At 43.0% G+C, this 25171-nt stretch overlaps 1 protein-coding gene and 1 long non-coding RNA gene across 5 annotated transcripts in view; one reads left to right on the forward strand and one right to left on the reverse strand.

Moving 5' to 3' along the window:
• Positions 1 to 2399: 2399 nt before the first annotated feature.
• On the reverse strand, positions 2400 to 20527 carry LOC140127915 (histone chaperone asf1b). Of its 4 annotated transcripts, none has more exons than XM_072149134.1 (5): positions 20421 to 20527; positions 17966 to 18111; positions 15846 to 15961; positions 5241 to 5417; positions 2400 to 3557 (listed from the first exon to the last, which is right to left on the reverse strand). In XM_072149134.1, the coding sequence occupies exons 2-5, from the start codon at positions 18072 to 18074 to the stop codon at positions 3357 to 3359; spliced, it is 603 nt and encodes a 200-aa protein (XP_072005235.1). In that variant the 5' UTR covers positions 18075 to 18111; positions 20421 to 20527; the 3' UTR covers positions 2400 to 3356. The 4 variants fall into 4 exon arrangements, with proteins under 4 accessions (XP_072005235.1, XP_072005234.1, XP_072005237.1 ...); XM_072149133.1 differs by lacking the exon at positions 20421 to 20527 and adding an exon at positions 19970 to 20129; XM_072149136.1 differs by lacking the exon at positions 20421 to 20527 and adding an exon at positions 19890 to 19911.
• Positions 20414 to 25171, forward strand: part of LOC140127917 (uncharacterized) — a 39759-nt gene continuing 35001 nt past the window's right edge. The window contains exons 1-2 of the long non-coding RNA XR_011855078.1: positions 20414 to 20760; positions 21712 to 21774. This is a non-coding gene — a long non-coding RNA (uncharacterized lncRNA). The remainder of the gene's footprint in view (positions 20761 to 21711; positions 21775 to 25171) is intronic.

Here is a 25171-nt window from a genome sequence, read left to right on the forward strand (position 1 = left end):
TCAGAGGCAGTGATGTCACCCCTGTTACCCCTCCCCGCTCATGTCTGTGTGTAATGTATAGTAAAGCATGGCTAGTGTGTGTGCTGTATCTGCTGACATGGCTGCATCCTCCTAATATACAGGTGAGAGACACAGACATCAGCTACACATGAATCTGACATGTTCTGCTGTAACATGGCTGCCTGGAGCTGCTGTATCTCTCCTATACAGGCGCACACACACACAGGCTGCAGGGGGCGTGGCCACCAGCACCAGGAAGCACATCATTATACAGCCTCACATCATTACACAGACTGTCAGTCATGGACTGGGGGTGTGGCTGTGCCTCCCACTCATGAATAGAGTGGACAGTTTGAATATGTTAATGCTTCATTGGACATTTCACAGGTCATTTGCATACAGCTTTAGGACCTCATTGCTTAGGTTTACAGGCATGTAGAGGGACAATGAAGGGATAGAGGCAATGCTCTCTAATGGCAGTTTATGAAAATATATTTAGTTTAGGGGGTTATTTTGCATGACGGGTTCTCTTTAATATATTTTCAAAAATTAATGTGTCCGAAAAATTTTTTGCCATCTTCTAACGCTTAGTACTTTTTCATACTTTGGTGTACAGAGCTATGTGATATGTCATTTTTTTGACAAACGAGCTGATTTTTTCATTGCTACCATTTTGAGGTCTGTGCGACATTTTGATCACTTTTCATTACATTTTTTATGTCATGTAAAAAGGTGTAAAAGTCGCATTTCGGACATTTGGGCGCCATTTCCCGTTTTGGAGGTCACTGCCGCCAATAACCGTTTTTATATTTTGATAGATTAGGTATTGCCCCGTCCCAAAATGCCCAATGTGTTTGTGATTTTATGTTTTATATCAGTTCTAGGGAAAGGGGGGGTGATTTGAATTGAATATTTTTTTTTGAAAATTTTTTACATTTAAACTTTTTCCACAATTTCTTAGATCCTCTAGGGTACATTAACCCTAGATTGTCAGATCGTTCTTACCATGTACTGCAATAAAACTATTGCAGTACAGGCGGTCCCCTACTGAACACTCGACTTACATACGACCCCTAGTTACAAACGGACCTCTGGATATTGGTAATTTATTGTACTTTACTCCTAGGCTACAATGATCAGCTGTAACAGTTATCAGAGGTGTCTGTAATGAAGCTTTAGAGTTAATCCTGGTTCTTATGACAACCCAACATTTTTAAAATCCAATTGTCACAGAGACCAAAAAAGTTCTGTCTGGGATTACAATGATAAAATATACAGTTCCGACTTACATACAAACTCAACTTAAGAACAAAGCTACAGACCCTATCTTGTATGTAACCCGGGGACTGCCTGTATATGGAGTTTTTACATATGATTCATTACAATGAGCCACTGGCTCATTGTAACAAATCTTCTGAAACCATTCAGCCTCGGGTCTGACGAAGATAAATGTGTAACCACTAGGAGGTCACACCATCCGATTGTGGAACCACAATATCCACTGAGCTGCACTAAATTAATTAGGATCAGCTCATCCCAGCAGCCCCGTAGAAAATCAGGGAAGCACAGAATTAAATCCTTAAACCTGCAACATTTTTAGAGAATTTTCGTATATGGCAGTTAAAGGGTCATAACTTTTTTTTTTGCGTGCTACCTTTTCACAGGTTTTTTTTCATAGGGATAGTTAAAACGTGATAAAGTTTTAAAGATTTTTTTAAATTTTATATGGGGTTAAAAGCGGAAAAGAGGTCTTTTTTTGTAATTTCTAGCATTTTTATGGAACACTGCATGAAATCCTTGGACCAACGTAGTTCACTACCCTGCTAGCAAATGTAACTAGTCGCAAGTCACAGAAAAAGTCGCAAAAAAAAAAACTTTGCCCATCCACAGGATAGAATCTACTTATTGCTTTCAGTTTTGAATCGTTTTAGTATCTGACCTAAGGTAGACGCCAGATTGGCATTGAACCGGGTTGTCAACCATCCTAATACAGGCAGTCCCTGGGTTACATACAAGATAGGGTCCGGAGGTTTGTTCTTAAGTTGAATTTGTATGCAAGTCAAAACTGTATATTTTATAATGGAAGTTCTAGACAAATTTTTTTCGTTTGTCCCAGTGACAATTGGAATTTCAAAATTTTTGCTGTAATGGGACCAAGGATTATCAATAAAGCTACATTACAGACACATTACAGCTGATCATTGTAGCCTGGGACTAAAGTAACATCCAGAGAGCTTCACCAGAGGTCACAGTGGGCAGAGGGGTCCGTCTGTAACTATGAGTTGTCTGTAAGTCAGGTGTCCTTAAGTAGGGGACCGCCTGTATAATAAAATGTTTAAATACTAATTTATGTTCTCTCACACAGATGTGTGAGAGAATTAAAGTGGAATCAGAGTGAATCACATCTTGCAGCACCTTGCTGAAGTGCTTTTATTAAGGTAAATTGTAAACAAAAATTTTCAGACAAGAAAAAAAAAAAAAATCAGATTGGTTACTAAATACAACAGAAAACATATCCTATAGTGTGTAGGAGACAGGTGTATCAAAAATGCTGCCTCTAGACAGATATGTGCTATAAAGGGCTCGAATCTTAGAAAAAACTTCCTTCAAATGGACAGTCCGCATTGCAGGCCAGTGACCACAGCAGATACAAACCCCCCATCTCCGCGCAGGTGTAAGTGCTAATTTTCCTGTAAAAGGAAGCACCAAGACGTTACTGTAACGTTAATATCGCTGAACAGGAATATTCCTCTTGGTAGAAATCCTCACTCTACAGGAAGTCATTTGGCTCCAATCACCCGGCAGAACAATGCAGCTTTCTTTGGACAGTGAGAATCTCTCCTGAAGAGACAGAGGTCTCAGTGACACCATGGAAGGAGATCATCAGGCAGGAGGAATGCTGCTCGGCCATAAGGTAAATGGCAATGTCTCATATGGGTGAAGAAAACATATACATGGCATTAACAAAGGACCATAGTCAGGACAGACTCACACGAGAGATAGTCATTCATTGCTGCCAAGAAGGTCTGCAGCGGAACAATGGATGAATGTTGCGCTCGGATCATTTATGGTTAACAATAAGATGCCATAACCCAAGGCACCGCCTTCATCTTGAGATGAAGAAACCATATTCTCCTAAAAGGGGGCTGTCAGAGACTAAAAATAAGTATATACAAAGAGGACATGGCGGCAGTAGGATTTATCTGCTTCTGGAGCCTGAGGACATGATGCACAGTAATAGTAGCCAGGTGGACCCGAGTCCGAGGTGAGATGTTGGTGCTGTAATTTCTTCAGGTTTTGGACACTGGGAGGTGTTTGGAGCAGATGCCATCACATTTCCCCCCTCACTGGCGCATTCATATGCAGTCCATGGAGTTTTCTGGGATTGTGTTGAGTGCTCCAGACAGGCCCTTTGTAGGGGCACACGATGGGGGAAGCATAGCGTGAGAAGCAGGGTCCACATTCTCAATGTCTTCCATCTTTGATTCGCTTGCACTATCCCAATTGATATGGAAGCGTGTCACACGTGGATTTGATGCCAGGATATTCCTCTGGAGCTGAAAGACAGATAAGGATATTTATGACACTAGCAATACAATTGTTGGCAAATATCAGGTGTACAACAAGGGTGCGTTCACACGTGGAGCTTGAATTGCATTTTGAAAAGGAATTATAAGTGCACTGGGGAGCAGCTAGTCTGAAATGCAGGGGGGTTTAGACCAAAATACTGAAATTGCCGATAGCAATGGTTTTGGTCTAACCACCTCTGCCGCTGGGAGTTGGTCCTCTACTTTTCAAAATGCAATTCAAGCACAATGTCTATCCCAAGTAGACAGATTCCTCCGCTCACAAGAATGGCAGAGAATGGGCGCCAATTTTAGGATCCTCCATATTAAGCCAGAAGAGCTGCAACAAGCGACTCCACATGAACATCCGATACCTGGTTACATAGTGAAGTAGGATTTCTAGTGAAATAAAACAGTCTAATCAGAAAGAAAACTGGCAGCAGAGAATAGACAATTACATCGCCAGGTCAAAGCTCTCACGCCAGCCTCTGCATGAACAGAGCAATTTCAAGAACAGCACCAATTCCCAATAATGAGGAGCATGTGACAAACAATCTATGTTCTCTTCCCACCATGCCAGGTTCCGGGTGCTCTCGGATGGTGGTTAGCAAAAGGAGTATATCAACTGCAGCACTTAATGTCAAGGGGACAAGCCACCATCTTTCACAAAGTTCCAACATCTAAATACTTGCACCTTACTAAATCATTACACAGGACTAGCCTCAGAGGCCTGTACGATCTTTTGGCCAGGGAACCATTTCTAGACTATACTCTATACTTTATGCACTTCCAGATAGCAAAAAATCGTGGTTCATGGATCACTGGGAAACCAACCTTGGTTGCCCACTTTATCTGGCAAGCTGGAGACAATGCAGTACTACTGTGGCTAAAGGCCCCCAAAAGATCACTTAGATTGCTACATAGGGTATATTATATCCGGCACACCTGGCTAGCCCATACCTATCAGTATGGCAGTGCCCCATGGTTGAGGCCCTTTGGAGTAGCGGAAAATCCTTCATTAGCTCCCTACTTGGCCCTAATTAGATGGGAGGGCCCGGTCGAGCAGGACATGTCTCCTATGATTTCAGGCAAAATAACAAAAGTTGATTTATGAGAATGTAGGGGAAGGACTTTAGCTAAAAGAAATGTGTCAGGTTTCCATTGAGTCCTATTAACAAGGCATCACTAGCTGTGTTTGTGAAAATGTGGTGACATGTTCCCTTTAAAGTCACTGAAGCTGAACCATGAATTACATCCTGTGCTTTTGATTAGAGTATAAAGAGGCAGGGGCTTTGAGGTGCACTGCACCAGAGTCACAAGCGCATTACACCCAATATGCCTCCCCCGTAGGATCTAATTCAGGATTAGAACACCTGCCATTAGCAGCGGATATTCCTAATATAAGGGAAAGCACATCAAGGTCTTTGTGACTTTATGCTGCACTTTTGACAGCAACTAAAAGATTGCAGCAACTCTGAAAAATCACTAGTAGTTGGATTGAAAACTTTAAAATGCCAGATCTGAATGACTCTTTACTAGCAGGTACCCTTACACGGCAGGTTACGTGTAAGAAGAAATGAAGGCAATAGTGTTGAAACTCGCAGAAGCGAAACAGCCTCACAACGTGCGCATTGATACATGATTCCTGTATTAGGCACAGGGAAGCTGTAGTACCTGACTGAAGTCTGGCTTCAGAGGAGGATTTTCCCTCAGTTCCGGATCAGAATACTCGTTGTTGACATAATAGCCGACTCTGATGAATTCCTGTCCCCTGTAAGTGCAGGTGATGAGGACGACTGTAACACCCACGGCATCAGACTCTGGAATGAGGCTGGAATTGGGAGCATCTGCCTGCAATTCCAAACATGAAACATTAAGATATAAGCAGATTCTTACAAATCAAGCATGAACCAATTATCCTTTTTGTATCCAATGTTATACCAAACTATCCACTCCAAGTGACACCAATTTATTTGAATACCTGAGTTTTAGGCCACCTGAACGGGACCCTGATTGGTCCATTAAAAACAGATACACGCTGACCATACTTCATAGACCAATGAGGGAGCAGAGGACGAGACTCAGTGATATATGAGTAGATATTTCCCCTGCAACCAGGATTACAGTCTGGTGCTACTGTTAAAGGCAACCTGTCACCAGCCATATTGCTTAAAAACCAGCAAACGTACCTTATATGTTCTGTTAACTGTTTTCTAGCCATATCTTTATCCAGAAAAATTAAAGTTATACCCTTGGACAGCCGCCAGTCAGGGGGGTAGGGTTCAGGGAACAGCAGTCAAGCAGACAGCCACCCTAAAGGCTACCGTATTAGCTCCATAGAGTCAGCTCCACAGGGGGAAGGAGGTGGTGGTTACCTAACAAGGCGGCCTTGAAGGTGGCTGCCTGCTTGACTGCTGTCCCTGAACCGCACCCGCCTGACTGGGGGCTGTCTAAGCATAACTATTCTTCCGGATAAAGGCAATCATTGCAATTTATAAAGACATGGCTTAAAAACAATTAACAGCACATAAGGTACATTTGCTGGATAAGAACCAATGCAGCTGGTGACAGGTTCCCTTTAACATTGTGGCTGTTCCATAAAATCTGACCGACTCCTCATGCTCCCCTGCAGTGGCAGCTGCAGAGAAAATCAGTGGTTTAATAAGGCTGCGTTCACATGTTGCAGTCATCTGCATCCTAAATAACCACTTTCAGTTCCAACATGGATTTAGCTGCAGTTTATTCACTAAACAGGTGAAAAGACATTTATTAAACATTCACATAACCTGCATAAGAAGCATCAAAACTGAATGTAGTTCTTTAGGATGGAGTTTTAACTCGCAAAATGTGAACGCACCCCAAGGATCCCAGTCTCTTCCACTTATTTTATTTTCAAGTTATTGTACACATCAAGAAACGGGAATACCACAGGGATTTCCTGGACTGGTTAACCTTTTCATCTACTAGCCATAAATATAAAATCAGTAAAGGTTAAAATCCCAGACACGGCTTTCATCGATCTGTAACACTCATCACAATGTGTTATACCTATGATCGGGTAACAATAACATTTACTAAATGACCATGCTACTTACCATCTGTTCATGAATTAGGAGGGGGAGGTGTAAATGGTCTACAAAAGCTATGAATAGGTAGATTTCAAAGTCCCAGAATACTACGAGTTTTCACCATCGTGAAACATTTACACCTATACGCCACTTATCCAGAGGCCATGGCCCGTGCATATATTACAAGGTCACACCCTCATGTGAACGTCTATCATGCAGTACTATTTGTGCATTACCTTTCTGAAATAAAAATAGAAAAATAAGAAGAACCTACAATAAACTAGCAAGAATAGGTCAGTGGATATAACTACCATCACCAAAAGGAAGCTGATCAGAAGATAAGCTGCTCGATATTAACAGGAACCCCTTTAAGATGCAGTAGTTATGCCAACAGGAGACATAATTCAGCATAGTCAACTTCTGAAACAGCTCTGACGATTATCTGAATCTATCTTATAAACTAGTCCTAACAAACGGAGCCCCTGGTCAGCGGGAATCAGAGACCTCTACCAATGTTGTTATAAGGAGGATCCCCCATGGATAGGGTGTAACTTATAAACTCCCATTAGACAATCAGCAGGCACTGATGAAATCTTTATCTGAAGCTAAAAATCAGAAAACACTGCAGTAAATAGGCTGTACGGGTATTTATATACTTATATTTAAAAGCACAGCAGGAGACCTGCTTTATATAGAAGCGCTCTCTCTCCCAGCTCTCATCACAGGGAAGGGATAATTGGCTGCAACCTGTAATTTCTCACCGAGTGCTGCCGACTGTAGGTGACAAGCATGACAGCTCTGCTTCACCTGAGGCCAGCAATGACTGAACTGCAAGAGTTATTATTTAGTGGTACAAAAAAAAAAAAAAAAAAACCCCATAACTTAAAAGGCTAAAACAAAATTAGAAAGAAGAGAACTCATTTACAACTTTGTTTTTAAAAAATGGAAATTATTCCATTGACTACTTATATACAAACCAGGACAGAAAAAAATCCAACCATGTAACAGGCTGAAGCAACAAGAGAACAAGCCCAATGTCTACAGATTTGTACCCAAATGTTGACTAATTTAAGCCAGTCATGTCCTGTGTGCCCCATTACTTTAAAATGCCAAAACAAGACACGTCTCAGCCAGTTCAATCTGTCAGACCAAGAATTTTTGGGCGAATCAAGGTGAGACATTTTGGATGGCAAGCAGAAAATAAAATTAGCCTGCTAAAACTCAGGCCAGAGCAGGGCAAGATGGATAATATATAGACGAATTATGTAACTTTCCATCTTTGAAGTTATATATTTTATATTAAAGGGGTATTCCGGGAATATGAACGTCTGACACAAAAACCCATGATGATATAAATAAATGAATACAACAATACTCAATGTCATTAGTCACAAAACGGAGCTAAAATAATATGATTTTATGATTTACTAAATTTATGGCCTCTCTAAAGTAGGTGGAGTTATCACTAAGATGGCCGCCACTGGAAACTACAAGTTCCATGATCCTTTAGTTCTCAGTAACTCCTCCTACCACTTATGCTCTGCTAACAGTGATGATGTAACAGGTTTTCTTGCTCTGTTACCATAGTAATGATGTGTAAGTGCCATCACCACAACACTGGCCATACTGGATGCACTGCAACCAACCAACTACAGCCAAACATAGTGGTGATCACATGACCTGCCCAGGCAGGTACAGGACATGTGATGTGGACATGTGACCAGCGGCCATCTTCTTTTCTGCAACGGACCGCGCAAAGGAAATTAACGGACTGATTAAAGGGCCAGTAGCATTTTAATTCCTCATTACAGTTTATGTCATCAGCATTTTCTGCTAAGGGGAGCAAAATTTTAAATAACAACTAATTACACATTAGCTTATATTTTGAGTGCCCACTTGTATATGAATTATGCTGATTCCTGGAATACCCCTTTAAGTTTTCTAAAACCCTTCCTGTCGAGACTATTTACATTAAAAACTAAGCACATGTTCTTCCTCCCAGCATTGTCCACATTTGAAGCCCATAACTTATTTCACTTTGACCCCCCCCCCCCCCATCTTCTATACTTCTACTCTTCTCAGGTAAACCTTGGGGCAGCATCTATACTTGATACCTGCACACTGATGACTTCAGTACTGGCCACGAAAGACGATGTGCACGTCTAGCACTGAAGCCGAAGTGACTGCACACAGAGCTTCGGCAGTACGCAGGTAGGTGGTAGGTAGGGAGTGGCAGCGGAGGCTACTGGGATACGGGGTAGCCTTAGCAAATGCTGCCCAAAGAGGCTGCTCTGCATACCAGTAACCTCTCTGGAAAATTAGATAAACTGGAAGGATAGTTTAGAGTTAAAGCTGCATTCACACAACCGTATGAAAATGGCCATTTGCTACCCATACCATAAATTTTTTTTTTTTTTTTTGGTTACAGGATACATACGGCCACATTCATTTCAATGGACGATACGTCTAACTATTTACATTGCCATTGTATACACCGTACACGAGCCGTTTAAAAATATAGAGCATGTCTTTTTTCCTCCCGTTTTTCAGTTCCATACGCCCTTAGAAGTCTATGGGGACGTATAAATATGTGCTGCATTCGGATGAATACGTCACATACGGCATGGAAAACCGGGACTGGAGTAATTACACGATTGTGTGAATGCAGCCTAAGGATATTAATGGGAAAATACCATCAGATCCACCCTAATATGTAGATTCCTGATGGTTTCCTACTGGGATAGACCCTTTGATCAAGTTTTCTCCTTCAAAATCAAAATCATCTACTCAGTTCATGTCTTTCACCTATTAAATGAACAAAACTGCACCAAATTAACTCAAAACTGATTGTGATGCAGTTCTAATGGCAACATGTGACTGCACCCTCAGGGTGCAGCCACGCGTTCAGTTTTTCAGATGCAGTTTTTGAAGCCAATTGCAGGTGTGGCTCATAATGGGCGAGGACTTATCATTAAGAAGAGTTACTCCTCACCCATTTTCAATCCACTCCTGGTTTGGGCATCAAAAATTGCATCTGAATAACTGAACGTGTGAACGCATTCATACAATACATTGCGTTCTTTGATGCATTTTTAAACACATTCCAAAGGTTTCATCCTTGATCACATGCACAGATTACATTGCATTTCAACTGCATTTGCTAAAGGGCAATGTAACCTCAGCATTGATCATGTTTCAAGCCTTTGGAATGCATAGAAAACGCAGCAAAAACTGACATCATGCAAACGCAGCCTCAGCCTGCGAACCTTCTTTGTACAGCTTTAACCTCTGTACAAAGAAGCTGTACTGATTATGGGCAGTCCTTAAAATTCCTGCCGTGTAGCACAATACCTTACACTAATGGTCATTTGCCTTTATTACCAAAAAGGAGATCAACTTAGGAAAGTTAGAACTTATTATACATCATCAGTAAATAGAATAAAACAGACTGATCTTGAATATCAAAACTTGCAAAATGAAAATTGTAAGATTTTATGAAGATGTTTTAGCAGAAGAAACATTACAAAGATTTCCACTTACTCTGCTTATACAGCTTGGTATTACTAGTTTTTATTTACAGACCTTTGCCTTAAAAATAGTAGCTCTTTATAAGCACTGTATAATCAGTGGAGGTTTAAATTGTTTTTGGGCCTCATGCATGCAAACGTGGGGGCGCAAACAATGGGCCAGTCTGTCATCGGTGTGTGACATGCACAGTCCAAACCGCAAACTTGAGACAGGAATAGGACCTGCTCTACTAGTTGCGGGCAATCGGCTTATACATGGAGCCGTGGAAACCACAGCAGTGTGTACAAGCCCAATGAAATACATTGTCGTTTATGTGTTATGCAAATTAAAGTCTGCATGTGATCGCTATGCCACAAAATTTCTACTTTTATTTACATCGAAGCCAACAAAAATCCTTCTGTATATGAGTAGCATGCATTTCATTCATTTGCATGAAAGTCTGGGGTACAACCACAAGACAGATTTGAACGCTGCATCTTAACGCGCCCTGAAAAGGCTTTAAACTGGGGGATTTTTAGCAAATTTTTGTACATAGCGGTTTTAAAGGGCCATAACTTTTTACTTGCTACCTTAAAATTTTTTGCAGTGTTTTTTTTTCAGGACACATAGGGCTAGATAAAACGTAATAAAAGTTTAAAGATTTTTTTCTTCATTTTTAGTTTTATTGGGGTTTAAAATTGGAAAAAGGTTTCTTTGTAATTTATAGTATATACAGTATATTTTAAAAAAAAATTTCAAATTAACATTATTAACGAATTCATCATTTTGTTTTGTTGTTTTGATATATATTAGGTATAGTCTCGGGTTTTTTTTTTTTACTTTATATGGACTGCACGAGGTCATTAAAAAAAAAACCCTGGAGGACATTTTCATCTTCATCTATAAGAGCCCCAGTTGCAGGGGGATGTTGAGCAGAGCTGCTCTTTAAGACCTGATGGTCACGTGCCTGCCAGGTCTATAGGGCTCTGCTCTTCTCTGCATCGCCCTACTCCAGCAGGATGCCATGAAGAGTGGATAAGGGGTAATAAACTGCATCTCCCTAGAGTGTCTGGGAGTAACTAGCACGGGAGCAGAAAGAAACTGAAGACGCTGGACCTGCCTCCGCTTAAGTCTCAAGTCACCAGGTGTTCAGAGAGGAGTTAATTACGAGATCTACATCAGAAATCTACAGAGTAAATTCACAGAGTATAGTAAATACTAAATTTTGGAATGGATCAGTACCTACTGCTGTTATTTTAGCGGACCATCTGACCTGCCCTGATAAAAAAGTGAATTAGTCTTACCGGTAATTCCATTTCCTTAGTCCACCATGACGGCCCACCTGGAGGATGACCCCTTGACCTCTGTAGGGACAGGAAGCAGAGAAGTTAAAAGGCCCCACTCCGGCATCCGTACTCCAGTGTCTACCAAATAACTACACCGGCTTGGATGCAACCCGATTTATTGCCTGTTAATATGCACAAACAATTAAATCAAGCAGGTTTATAAATACATTAAATGACATATCTAGGGTGGGAAAAAATATATGGGCCGTCATGGTGGACTAAGGAAATGGAATTACCGGTAAGACTAATTCACTTTTTCCCTTACGTCCCCATGACGGCCCACCTGGAGATATACCAGATGAATTATTTTTTAGGGAGGGACTACGGCCTGTAGTATCTTTCTCCCAAAGGAAAGGTCCATGTTATTCGGAATGTCCAATCTGTAATGTTTAGCGAAGGTAAGAGAAGACGACCAGGTAGCCGCTTTACATATCTGCTCAATTGTGGCTCCTCTTCTTTCAGCCCAGGAGGTAGCCATCGCTCTTGTGGAATGGGCTTTTATGGTATCTGGGACAGCCATTTCCAGAGCCTCATAAGCCTCTTTGATAACGGTTTTTATCCATCGGGATAAGGACGATTTTGAGGCCTTCTTCCCTTTGTTTTTCCCTTGGAATTGGAGAAGAATATTAGAGTCCTTCCGCCAGCTCTTAGAGACTTCCATGTACCTGAGTACTATTCTTCTTACATCCAGGGAATGCCAGCTGATTTCCTTAGCGGCTCTTGGATTCTGGCAAAACGAAGGTAGGACCACTTCCTGGTTTCGGTGGAAAGCTGTACAAACCTTGGGGACAAAGTTTGGGTCAAGCGTTAAAATGATCCTGTCATCTGAAATTAAACAATAAGGTTCATTTATAGATAGAGCCTGAATCTCGCCAATCCTTCTTGCAGTAGTGATTGCAATTAAGAAGGCAGTTTTCAAGGTAAGGTTTCTAAGGCTTACAGATTCAATTGGTTCAAACTGAGGTCCAGTAAGAAAATTTAGCACTAAGGATAAGTCCCAGGGAGCTACTGAAGGTTTAACTGAGGGCCTGATTCGGACAGTTGCTTTTACAAACCTCTTTATCCATCTATGATCCGCCAGGGATGAATCAAAGAACACACTTAGTGCTGCAATCTGGACTTTAAGGGTACTAGTCTTAAGGCCCATGTCGAACCCAGCTTGCAGGAATTCTAAGATCTGTAAGATATTAGGAGAAGATTGATTGGGAACTGCTGGACCACAGAAAGAAATAAACTTCTTCCATATCTTCAGGTATATAGCTGAGGTAACTGGTTTCCTACTGGATTGTAGAGTAGAGATTACCTTGTCCGAAAGGCCTTTTGCCCTCAAAAAGCTCCTTTCAGGATCCAGGCCGAGAGCTTGAGATCTTGTGGCCTCGGATGAAAAAGCGGCCCTTGATGGAGGAGATCTTCCTGAATGGGTAGCATTAGAGGTTCTGCTAGAGCCATCTTCTTTAGGAGCGGAAACCAGCTCTTTTTGGGCCAGAAGGGAACAATGAGAATGACCTTGGATTCGTCTCTTTGAATTTTCCGGAGAACTCTTGCAATTATAGGCAGAGGAGGAAAGGCATATGTCAGAGGAGCGTCCCACTTGTGGCTGAATGCATCTAACTTCGAGGTGGTCTCTGAATAACTGAGAGAGTAGAAAAGTTCCGCTTTCGTATTTTCCCTGGTGGCAAACAGATCCACTACAGGTATTCCCCACATCTGGGTTAGAAGCTGCAATACTTTTTGGTTCAGACACCATTCGTTGTGGTCTAGTTTTTTCCTGCTCAGAAAATCTGCCACCTTGTTGTCCTTCCCTCTCAGATGAACTGCCGATAAGGACTTGATGTTCAATTCTGCCCATGAGAATATTTCGCTCGAGAGGTCTGAAAGGTCTGGAGATCTTGTACCCCCTTGATGCTGTAGGTAGGCTATTGTTGTTGAGTTGTCCGACAGGATTTTCACGTGTTGTCCCACCAGAAGATGACTGGCTGTCTTCAGGGTTTCCAGGACTGCTCTCAGTTCTCGATAGTTGGATGACATTCTTTGGATATGAGGAGGCCAACTTCCCTGGAAGAAGGACCCTGCTATATTCGCACCCCAGCCCTTTTGACTTGCATCTGTCTGGACTATAGATAGGGGCCAAGGATGCCATGGAACTCCCCTCTGTAGGTGTGTAGGAATGGTCCACCACATTAAGGACTGTTTGACCGCAGGAGTAATGCTGATGCAGTTGTCCAGATGTAGGGGATCTTTGTCCCATGATTGTAGTATCCAACCTTGCAGGACTCTCGTATGGTTCTGTGCCCACTGGACACACTGTATGCAAGATGTTAACTGCCCCAGGAGCTTCATAGCATCTCTTATCGAGCATCTCTGGCGATGGAGGAAAACATTGATCTGACCTACCAGGCGTTCTGATTTTTCTCTGGGAAGATAAGATTTCTGGTCCACAGAGTCCAGGAGGGTTCCCAGGAAAAGGATCTGAGTATCCGGATGCAAGACAGACTTCTCCCAGTTTATAATCCATCTCAGATTCTGTAGCGTTTGGATTGTAAAGTCTCGGTGTAGAATAAGTTCTTCTCGATTTTTCGCTATTATGAGTAAGTCGTCCAGGTATGGAACGACCAGGACTTGATGTGTTCTTAAGAAGGCTACGACCTCTATGATGATTTTTGAAAACACTCTTGGCGCTGATGCTATCCCGAAAGGTAGAGACCTGTATTGGAAGCATAGTTTCTTCCCCTGTGGTGAGACTATTGCAAACCTCAAAAACTTTTGAGACGGAAGGTAGATAGGGACGTGGTAATATGCGTCCTTCAGGTCTATCGTGCACATGTAGGCTCCTGGACCTCTCCATTCTTCCTGAATGAGTTGTTTGAGAGTATCATTAATGGGGAATACCCTCTTTTTCTGGGATCTAAGGATGCCAAATAGCTCATCCTGAATGGATCTAGCTTCTTCCACTTCTTCAATTTTTAGAGTATCACGAATGGCTTTAAGCAATTGGTCTAAGTCGTCAGAGGAAAACAGATATCTGGATTCCATTTTTGAAGCGGATAGAGAAGTGGACGGCTCCAATTCTAGAGAATCCTTAAAGGAGGAATTATCCTCTGAGTCAGGGTCTGATTCTGAGGCACATATTAAGGCCCTTTTGGGTGGAGGCCCAGGGAGGCTAAGTGAGGCTATGGAGGAGGCTACAGAAGAATGGACTTCTTCCTTAATGAAGGCACGTATCTCTTCCCTAAAGCCTGTACGCTCTTCTTTTAGAAGGTTATCCAGACATTCCTTGCATACTGGTTTTTTATAATTAGAATTAAGCCTTGTATTGCACATGTTGCATTTACGACAGGCTGATTTCTTCCCATCTTTAGAGGGATCTTTGCTCCTCACTTTCTCTTTAGGCTCCTGCCAAGAGATAAGTGACAGCTTAGTATTTACAGGGGATATAACATATATATGAATAGAGCCCCTGCCCCATTAATCTTTAAGACACTCACAAGGCCTGTAGACAGGGGATCTGATACAGAAGATTCCATGGCCAGGACCTCGCTAGAAAAGATAGATACTTCCATGGGTCCTATAATCATAGGTAAGGGGGGCTTATTCACATACAGCAGTACAATATATGCAGAATCAAGTACATTAACACATCAGCCTAGTGTACAGTACCTTATCGGCGTAGTGGTAGGTGATCTAGACCTCAGAGTCAGAGTGACTACCTGCGACCAAACCTTTTAAATTTTTGGCGCCGCCGAGCCCCCAAACGTCACTTCCGGTGCGACCGGAAGTCCTGTAATTCGTGCGCCGCAGCACGTGATCCGGCCTCGGCCAATCAGTGACTCCCATCGTCACTTCCGGTGCGACCGGAAGTTCACCAATGAAGCGTCGGAGCACGTGACCGGAGCCACCACGCGTGCTCCGACATCCGGGTACCCTGGAACTACGCGGAGTCGGGGGTAGAGCCGGCACAACAGTTCCCCGCAGAGCCAGGGAGGACGCGCGATGCGTCGAAGCGAGGTCCGGGAACTGGCAGGGTAAGGGTCGGCCCGTGCCTGCAGACTTGTGCTCCCCCCACTGCCCCCCTGGAGGAGGCCCGTGAGGAGAGATATATCTCTGCTCCCTGCCCTGTGTAGGGACAGGAAGACACTGGAGTACGGATGCCGGGGTGGGGCCTTTTAACTTCTCTGCTTCCTGTCCCTACAGAGGTCAAGGGGTCATCCTCCAGGTGGGCCGTCATGGGGACGTAAGGGAAAAGTAGAAGCATTTCTTACAGATCATTCTACAGACCATAGTTTATGAAGATCCATGAAAAATGGGTGTCAAACCGATATTGGTATGCATGGAGCCTTAATTTCAAGGTATGTTCTCACCTGAAAAACAAACATGTGACGCCCAGCAGGTACCGGACCCACCAACACTGAATCCAGCACCTGGTCATATTCTTCACTTTCTGCTGATCCCACATATATTATTTTCCACTCCAGATCTGTAGAAACAAAACAGTTTGCTAGAGACAGAAAAATAAGTGTATACATTGCGGAGATGCTGTTAACTCAAATTTTTTTCGTGCACCTTTAACAGAGCTTGCAACACTATTTTGTCAAGTCGCAGTAATAAATGTGGCGCACTGTCCGACTTTGCACCAAGATGCCCCTTTTTATGTGCAGAAATTTGTGTTATGTCGGGTATAGTGCAGCTTCAACATTAATGTGTACAGGACACTTTAAAATTACATCAGGAAGCGGTTTGGGCTTTCTTTTCAGTGCAAAGTCCGACAGAAAACTGGCACAAAGGCTTTAATAAAATGTGGGACGATGTGATTTTACAAAAACAACATAAACACAGCCCAAAACAGTTCAAGACACACATTCATGCTATAATACATATTACAGAGATGGGTTTCTAGATATGGTGCTCCAGGATATGAATGTTATCATGTGGGCTTTTGAACACTTATTTTGTAGCTGAAACTTAAAGGACACCTGTCATCAGGTCTCTGTCACTATTTCTATCACCTCTACCTGTTGGAGCAGCTCACAAGGATCCATCCTAGACTTTATCTAGTCAATTCATACATTAATAATTCTAAAATTTTCTTTATCATGTAAATGAGGCTGGTCACATGGCCAGAGGCAGTGATGGACCAATTTGTCATGCTTTATGCAGCGCTGCTTAATCTGTGTGCTTTTTATAAAGAATTATTATGTCACCCATGTTCCCTTCCTCATGTCTGTGTAATGTATAGTAAAGCATTGCTAGTGTCTGTGCTTTATCTGCTGACATGCTCTCCCTCCTAATATACAATCTGACATGTTCTGCTATAACATGGCTGCCTGGAGCTGTTTTATCTCTCCTATGCACACGCAGGCTGCAGAGGGCACCAGCAAGCACATGGAGGAAACATTACACCATTAAACAGGCTGTCAGTCATGTGTATAGGAGTATCTCATACACACAGGCTGCAGGGGGCGCCAGCACCAGGTAGCACATGGAGGAGCCATTACACCATTGTACAGGCTGTCAGTCAAGCACTGGGGGTGTGGCTGTACCTCCCACTCATGAATAAGCTGGACAGCTTGAATATGATAATGACTCATTGGACATCTCACAGGTCATTTGCATACAGCTTTAGGACCTCATTAAGTTTACAGGCATGTAGAGGGACAATGAAGGGATAGAGGCAATGCTTTCTAATGGCAGTTTATGAAAATATATTTAGTTTAGGTGGTTATTTTGCCTGACAGGTTCTCTTATTTAAAAGTCCCATATCTTACTCAGAGAAAGTGATCACACAGAGTAAAATAACAATTAAAATATCCAAAGACTGCTCTTCCCCAGAAACAATTTTTAATGTCCGTAGTCCCAGAGTGTCTCATCCCTTTTCAATGAGTGTACCTTGATATATAAATTGATGCAATATAATGGTAATAGAGTTAGGGATGTCCTTCCTGTACCCCTATGCACATTGCTGACAGGAGGGATTTCTCAATTCACAGGGGAAAGACTGCTTAGTACCCTAGCTGCTACTTTTAATAGGAATAAATGTATTGCCTGACACCACAGTTTTAAGGTTGTTGCTGTTCTGCAGAATTCTCCACAAATGGTGAATGACTACATTATGATGCATGTTGTTATTTATATGTATCTCAACTAATGTTCCTTGTTTTATGAAGCCATTTTGTTCATTCATGTGTTAAAAAAAAAAAGAATTTTAATAAATAAATTAAAAATCCAGAGACAGACAAAAGGCTGCGAGCTCTGTGTAGGAGCCCTACTCTTCCTACAGTGATTATAGGACATCTGTTAGACAAACATTTGGGGACCTGTTCCTACAGACAGAAATTATAGATGTAAACCCATGGCTTCTGTCGGGGGAATTCTTCACATGCAGCTGTGTGAATAGAGAATCTCAGTGCATTTCCTACTAGACGTTCCTGTCCAAATTTCCACATTCACATGAAGGCTACACATTAATCTCAAACACACTCACCGTCAGGTAGATCCTCTATGCATTCAAATGTGACTTCAAATTGGAAGGGGTTACGAAAGGGGCATGGGTTATCGAGGACCACCATGTTCAATATCTGTACCTTCGCCATGATGCAGATGAGATTCTTCAAGTGCTGACAATAAACCCTGCAGGAAATGGTGAACAGAGTTGATCACAAAAAGTGACACCGAATGTAAAGATCTCTGAAGGGTCGTACCATGAACATGGTAAGGAATTCAGATTTCCCTCATGCACCTTAGGATGGCTATAAGTGGTTATACACAGTAAAATAATATTATGCAATTACATTGCTCTGATTACAAGGTGAACACATCCCTGTTACTTCCAGCCTCCATCAGGATGCATCTACCTCCGACTGACATGTGATGTGACTAAGGAGGGATCCACCTTACAGGTAATGACTGGGAGGCAATCATGAATAATGACCCAAAAGCTGCTACAGCGCTATATTCAAACAGCGCTACAAAGCTGAATGGGGCTTCCCAGCAAATAGGACTCAATATTATTTCCTTCTCCAATTGACAAGTGATCACATGACTGGATGGTGGGCATTGGGCTTGTCCAGTCAGCCTCTACTAAGGCCCCATTCAGACGATTTGTTAGGGGAAGAAAACACGGGCCAAATATGTCTCCCAGAGACATTAATGGCTGCACATAGATATGGTGCCGCACACATTGTACTGCTCCGTACACAGGGAAAAGATAGAATATGTTCTCTTTCCCTGTGTACACACCATGCATCTCTATGGAGAGGGGAGGGGTAACCCCTCCAGCACCCCGACTACGTACCCAGCTACAGTACACATTGGTCTGAATGTAGCCTTATTACACTACATAAGCAAATCCCCTACACTCAAAGGAAATCTACCATCAAAATCCATAATGATAAACCAAGAACATTACTCATAGATCCAGGCACCGGGACTGTGGTAATCTGCTTATATTTGTTATCTATGGCCTCCTTCCTACTAAAACTGAATGTTTAAAATTATAAAATTATGCTAAGAGCATTGCGGGTGTCACCAGAGCCCCTATGTGCTGCAGCATCAGAGGCTGAAACACTGTGCAGAAGCACTTCCCCCTCCCACTGTGTAAGATGACAGCAGTCAGAGGGGGAGGTGAGGAGCGCTCCTGCACAGTGTGTAATGCTCCGGTGACACCACTAGAGGTTATTTATCTGGGAAATTCAAATTTTAAAATTTGATTTTAGAATGAAAGAAGCCATGTATAACAAAGATCACTACAGTCCCGCTTCCTGTATCTATAAGCAAGTTTATCATGCTTGATACTGACCCACAATAAGGTCACATTCACACGACCGTAAGGGGGACGCATGTACGGCTGCAAGCTTGTGGCCATATATACGTCCCCCATAGATGACAATGGCCGGATGGAGCGATACACTACCGCTTACATGAGGCACCGGTCCGCTCCATACATGGGAAAAAGATCTATCGTTCCCCATGTGTACGGCCTGTATGCCATGCATTTCTATGGAGTTGGGTAACCCCTCCATGGCGCTGGACATATGCCCTCCCGGCTACGGCCCAGCGGGCATACATACATGAAAATGTAGCTTAACTATGAAAGTGTTTGAATGCTGTGCTAGGCGATATCTATTATCTCCTGCAGTCCCATGCACTGGCTATGAAAGTGTGACCGGAGATAGCTGAGCGCTGTACGCAGCAATTTCCAACCCTCCAATACTATTCAATGGACACATGCCAGACCTCAGTCCTCTAGATTGCTGGGGCTATTCTCATAGTCTCTGGGGGTCCCCCTCACTCATCCTGAGGAGAGCCATCAAGGCACAACCCCTTTAAGGGACAATTGTCATCCCCTATGGAAGCCCATACTAGGAGGAATGGTGAGAATAGCAGTCCCAGCAGCCCTTCCCGCTCACAGCACAGGACAATGCTCCCGCCAATAACCGGCTGCGGTTCTGACAGCACAAAACGATGGAGAGTAAAGCGGTGACGTTACCAGGTGAACGCTCCTCAGGTCACGGCTGCCGGTTTCCCGCCACACTCTCTCGCTCTCCTCCGCGCGCTCTTTCCCGCTCTCCGTTTGTCTCCCGCGCACAACAAACCCCTTCCTCCTGCGCTAACCTTACCTCACACACCGCGGCCCCGCCCACTGCCCTGACACCACGTCACCGGCCCCGCCCACTCCCTGTCTGAGGCACCATATCCTACAATGACATTCCCTGCCCACAGAACCACAAGCCACGCCCTGACCAGGAAAAAAACGGTAATATATATTTCCAAATACATCCCACTCAGCGTAATTGACACGTAATTACGTTAGCCGCGCCCACACGATAATCCGCCTTTTTCGTGATCATAGCCAGATAAATGTTATATATGTCGGGTAGGCAAAGATAAAGTCGTTACTACTAAGCGTTCCGAAGTGATTTTGACGTATTAACACTTACAATCATTTGCCCTCATCAAAAATGGCCGCCAACGTCTCTGCGTGATAGGAAGCGCAGTGTGATTTTGACGGAAGACCGCAGCTGACGTTCCTTCCCGCGCTGAGGTTGGCAACACATGCGTGGGCGGAGTCTGGGTGTCAGTCAACCGTGTAGCGCGCGTTGCTTATTGGATGGCATAATATTTGATGGCTAAAATTTTTGGCGGGGAGTTTTTACGTTCGCAACGGTCCTGTGTGACAGGAACAGGTCTGGGCATGTTGATGAGTTGCTGAGGTGATTGGGTTACAGCACTGCCTTCTCTATATGAAGTAATGTCGTGTACTTGATGACCTGCTGTGAGGTATCAGCTCGTATGACGTCAGTTATATCTAACCTCAGCGGTTTTTCTAGTAGCAAACAATATGGTCGCCATTACACATCTGACAGGATTTCTTCTCACCATGGTACTCGGCATCTATTCAGATCTGTAGCTAAGGCTTTATACTGAATCTCGGCCACCATCCTGTCATTGTTTGGTAGTGGCTCAATTCCACTTATCACTTTCTATTCAGGCCTTGTTCACATGTTGCGTTATTTACACACTGTTTACAGTTTTGCACTGGAACTCGTGTGTAATTAAAAAAAAAAATAAAAATCTTCATAAAAATTTACTTTAGCAAGAAATTACCCCCCAACAGAAAAATATTTGCTTCACACCTTTGAACTTTTGTAGAGTTCACAGATGCTCTGTAGTCATACACTAAAAATCCGAAAATATTCCCTGTTAGCCTACATTCACAAGGGGATACGTATAGGGGACGTATATACGTCGGATGTACGTTCCCCATAGACGGCAATGTGCGCACGGCGCCCTACGGGTGCGGTACAGTACTGTTCTGTACCCCGCGAAAAGATAGGACATGTGCTATCTTATCCTGGATTACGGCACAGTGCACCATGTTCCTCTATGGAGAGGGGCAGGGGTGAGTAGCACTCATCCTCCCCCTCTCCCTGGCGCCGACATGTGCCCACCGTGCTAAGGTACGCCAGGCCCACGTCAATGTGAATGCAGCCTTAACGTGACAGTTGGAAGTTGCATCTCTATATGAAGATTGCACACCTATTTTCCGCTTCTAGATCTTGGCGTTCTTGTTGTTCATTCCTGAAACGTGATGTGCGGTGCTCAGGGCTGTTAACTTTTCACGTCTCTCACAAGACGTCACCTTCATTTCCAGCATGAAGCGACATTACGCAAGAGGCGGGAATAATTAATCGTGTCCCAGCGCTCTGATATTTTAATACTTTTTTACAGCGATCCAAGTGTGTCAAGATTAAAGAAGACCACCCCCGGAGATCGTGGAGAAAAAGTTGACAGGTAAGTATCTGTAGTTTTCTTTTAGATAAAGTGGTAGATTTCTTTTAACCCCTTTGGGACTCGGCCTATTTTGGCCTCCAGGGCGCGGACCCATTTTTCAAATCTGCCCTGTGTCACTATAAGTGGTTATAGCGTGGGAACGCTATGAGATATCCAGGGGATTCTGAGATTTGTTTTCTCTTGACACATTTTACTTCAAATTAGTTTAAAAATTTGAATGATATATTTTGTGTTTAGCTATGAAAAAACAGAAATTTGCCAAAAATTTGGAAAAATTCTTTATTTTCAAAGTTCTAAATTCTTTTGAAGCAGATAGTCATAGCACCCAAATAAATTCATAACTTACATTCCCAAATGTTGCCATTTTTTTTAAGATTCCGCATATTTTGCTAGAATGTTATGAGGCTCACAATTTGGGTGCCATTTCTTTTTTTGGAAAATTACCAAAATCCCTATTTAGATGGACCTGCTCAACTTTGAATTGACTGAGAGGCCTAAATAATAGCAAGACTAGTAAAATACCCCATTACACCCCTCAACGTATGAAAAACTACTTTTAAGGAGTTTGTTAACCTTTAGGTTTAGATTACATCATGTGTAAGAGGAGAAGCGCTGAGCCAGGCACAGGAGCGACAGTGACTCATTATCCTGAATTTTTTATTTGTTTTTTTTTCCAGCAAAACCACTCAGCTCAGGGATTAACCCTTTCACGACCCGTGACGTAATGGCACGTCACGGGTCGGCCGCGGGTGCATGGAGAGGGCTCACGCGCTGAGCCCTCTCCATAGCCGGTAAGTCTTTGCTGCATATTGCAGCAAAGGCTTACCGGTAACACCCGCAATCGGTGCCAGCACCGATCGCGGGTGTTTTCCCGCTGATCACCGCCGGCAAAGCTGTCGGCGGCTTCAAAAGGATGGCGGCGCATGGGCGCCGCCATCTTTTCGAGGATCGCCGCTCCCCGTGACGTCATCGGGAAGCGGCGATCCGTCGCCATGGTAACCTCGGGTCTCACGAAGACCCGAGGCTAGTTCGGGTTAACCCATGCATTACAATGTGCTATCAGCACATTGTAATGTATGAGTAGTAAAATAAACATATACTGCCATACTGTAGTATAGCAGTATATGATAGGATCGTGCAGACACCCTAGGGTTAAAGTACCCTAGGGAGTCTGAAAAATAGTAAAAATAAAAAAAAGTTAAAAAAAAAAAAATTATAATAAAAACCCCTAAAAACTCAAATCACCCCCCTTTCCCTAGAACTGATATAAATATAAATAAACAGTAAAAATCATAAACACATTAGGTATCGCCGCGTCCAAAAATGCCCGATCTATCAAAATATGATAACATTTTTTCACTGCGTCTAATCCCGTAACGGAAAATCGCGCCCAAAGTTGAAAATGGCACTTTTTTGTCATTTAAAAAAAAAAAAAAATTCTATAAAAAGTGATCACAAGGTCGAACAGTCCTAAAATTGATAACATTGTAAACGTCATCAAAATCTGCAAAAAACGACACCACCCACAGCTCCGTACACCAAAGTATAAAAAAGTTATTAGTGCCAGAAGATGGCAAAATCCCCCCAAAAATTTTTGTACAGAAGGTTTTAATTTTTTTAAATGTATGAAAACATTATAAAACCTATATAAATTTGGTATCCCCGTAATCGCACCGACCCGCAGAATAAAGTAGACATGTCATTTGGGGCGCACAGTGAAATCCGTAAGATCCAAGCCCACAAGAAAACAGCACAAATGCGTTTTTTTACCAATTTCACAGCATTCTGAATTTTTTTCCCGCTTCCCAGTACACGGCATGGAATAATAAATACTATCACTATGAAGTGTAATTTGTTACGCAGAAAACAAGCCGTCACACAGCTCTGGACATGGAAAAATAAAAAAGTTATGGATTTTTGATCATGGGGAGTGCAAAATGAAAATGAAAAAACAAAAAAGGGTCAGGTCCTGAAAGGGTTAAACAAGATATATTTGTGCATCAGTGTAGCTGCAGCATTCTCAAGGTATGTTTGGTTCATAATGCATAAAATCAAATGGTAGGTTTTCTTTAAGTTTCAGTCCTCAGTCAAGCTAATTTTGTTAAATTTGGGAGAAGTTACATTTTTTTTTATTAAAAAAAAAAAGCATACATCCCCTATTACTAGGGCTAGGGCTGATAGCTAGAGCTTGGCTGCATACAAACAACCCTAACATCACAGATTGGCTCCTGGAAGTTAAAAAGAAAATCGGTCTGAAGAAATTTAGGTACACCACACAACTTAAATTGAACCAGTATGAAAGAATATGGTCAGACTAGGAATCCTTTACTATCAAGGTTTCCGACCTATTTACCAATTCAGAAGGCATATTTCACGTTGTATATAAAATAAGTGTAACAGTGGTAACATTCACTCTTTCAAATTTAAACAAGGGGGCGTGGCCTGGCTATGGATGGTGATGGCAGCTTTTGTACCGACCTCATATTGAAGCCCTAGTCCCCAGTTATCCAGCGTCTTCTTCCCCTCCAGATGGATGCCAAAAGAAAGGTGCAAGCAGGACCCCTTCGGTGCAGGTTGGGAGATCATCAGCCCAGGGATCGGCAAATACTTAACCGGCATGGCGACCACCGTGGCCTGTTCTCCGGTCTGTCAAGATGGCCGCTACATCACCTGCCTGGGATTGTCGGGAGGGGATTGTGGCGGACAGGTGGAACCGCACTGCAGTGGAATGCAGGCTCTTGGGCTGGCCTGGAGCAGAATGCAGAGACAGGCAGGCCCGCCTCTACTCGGTCTCCCTCGTAGCACCATGCGGCCAAGATGGTGGCCGCCTCAGAGAGCCCCGGCGATGTGGCACGCTGCGCCACGGGAGACAGAATGTAGCCTTGCTGCCCAGGACATGCCATGTGACAGCAGAAGTTCACATGGCTCCCAGAAAGGACCCAATGAAAAGCCCAGGAGTGGAAGCATCTGTCAGGGAACTGGCATTGGGACACCTGGAGGCCTCCCTCATAAAGGAATCATTTTTGACAAATGGGCTAGGGACTTGAATGTTTCCTAGGGACTGGGACACAGCATTTCTGTTCATATTAGATAAAAGGAAAAGAGGGCTAATGATGCAATACCATGTGATTGCAGAAAAATTGAAATTTTATTGATAAATATCACACTTAAACATGCATTTAAAAACACTTAAAAGCACATCGTATGTGCAAATTCAGCTGCTTGAAAAGAAATTGTGTATACAGTTCATGCAGAAACGCTACCTACCCCATTAATGTATCTGTGTGGACTGGCTAGCTGTGTGCTCTGTAAAGTGCATTTAGTGGAAATGTATCGTTTGATGTGTAATATATCAGTAAACTATGCCTCAGATACAGAACTAGCAGCAAATGATAAG

Source organism: Engystomops pustulosus, chromosome 4, assembly GCF_040894005.1.
Source record: "Engystomops pustulosus chromosome 4, aEngPut4.maternal, whole genome shotgun sequence".
NCBI lineage: Eukaryota > Metazoa > Chordata > Amphibia > Anura > Leptodactylidae > Engystomops > Engystomops pustulosus.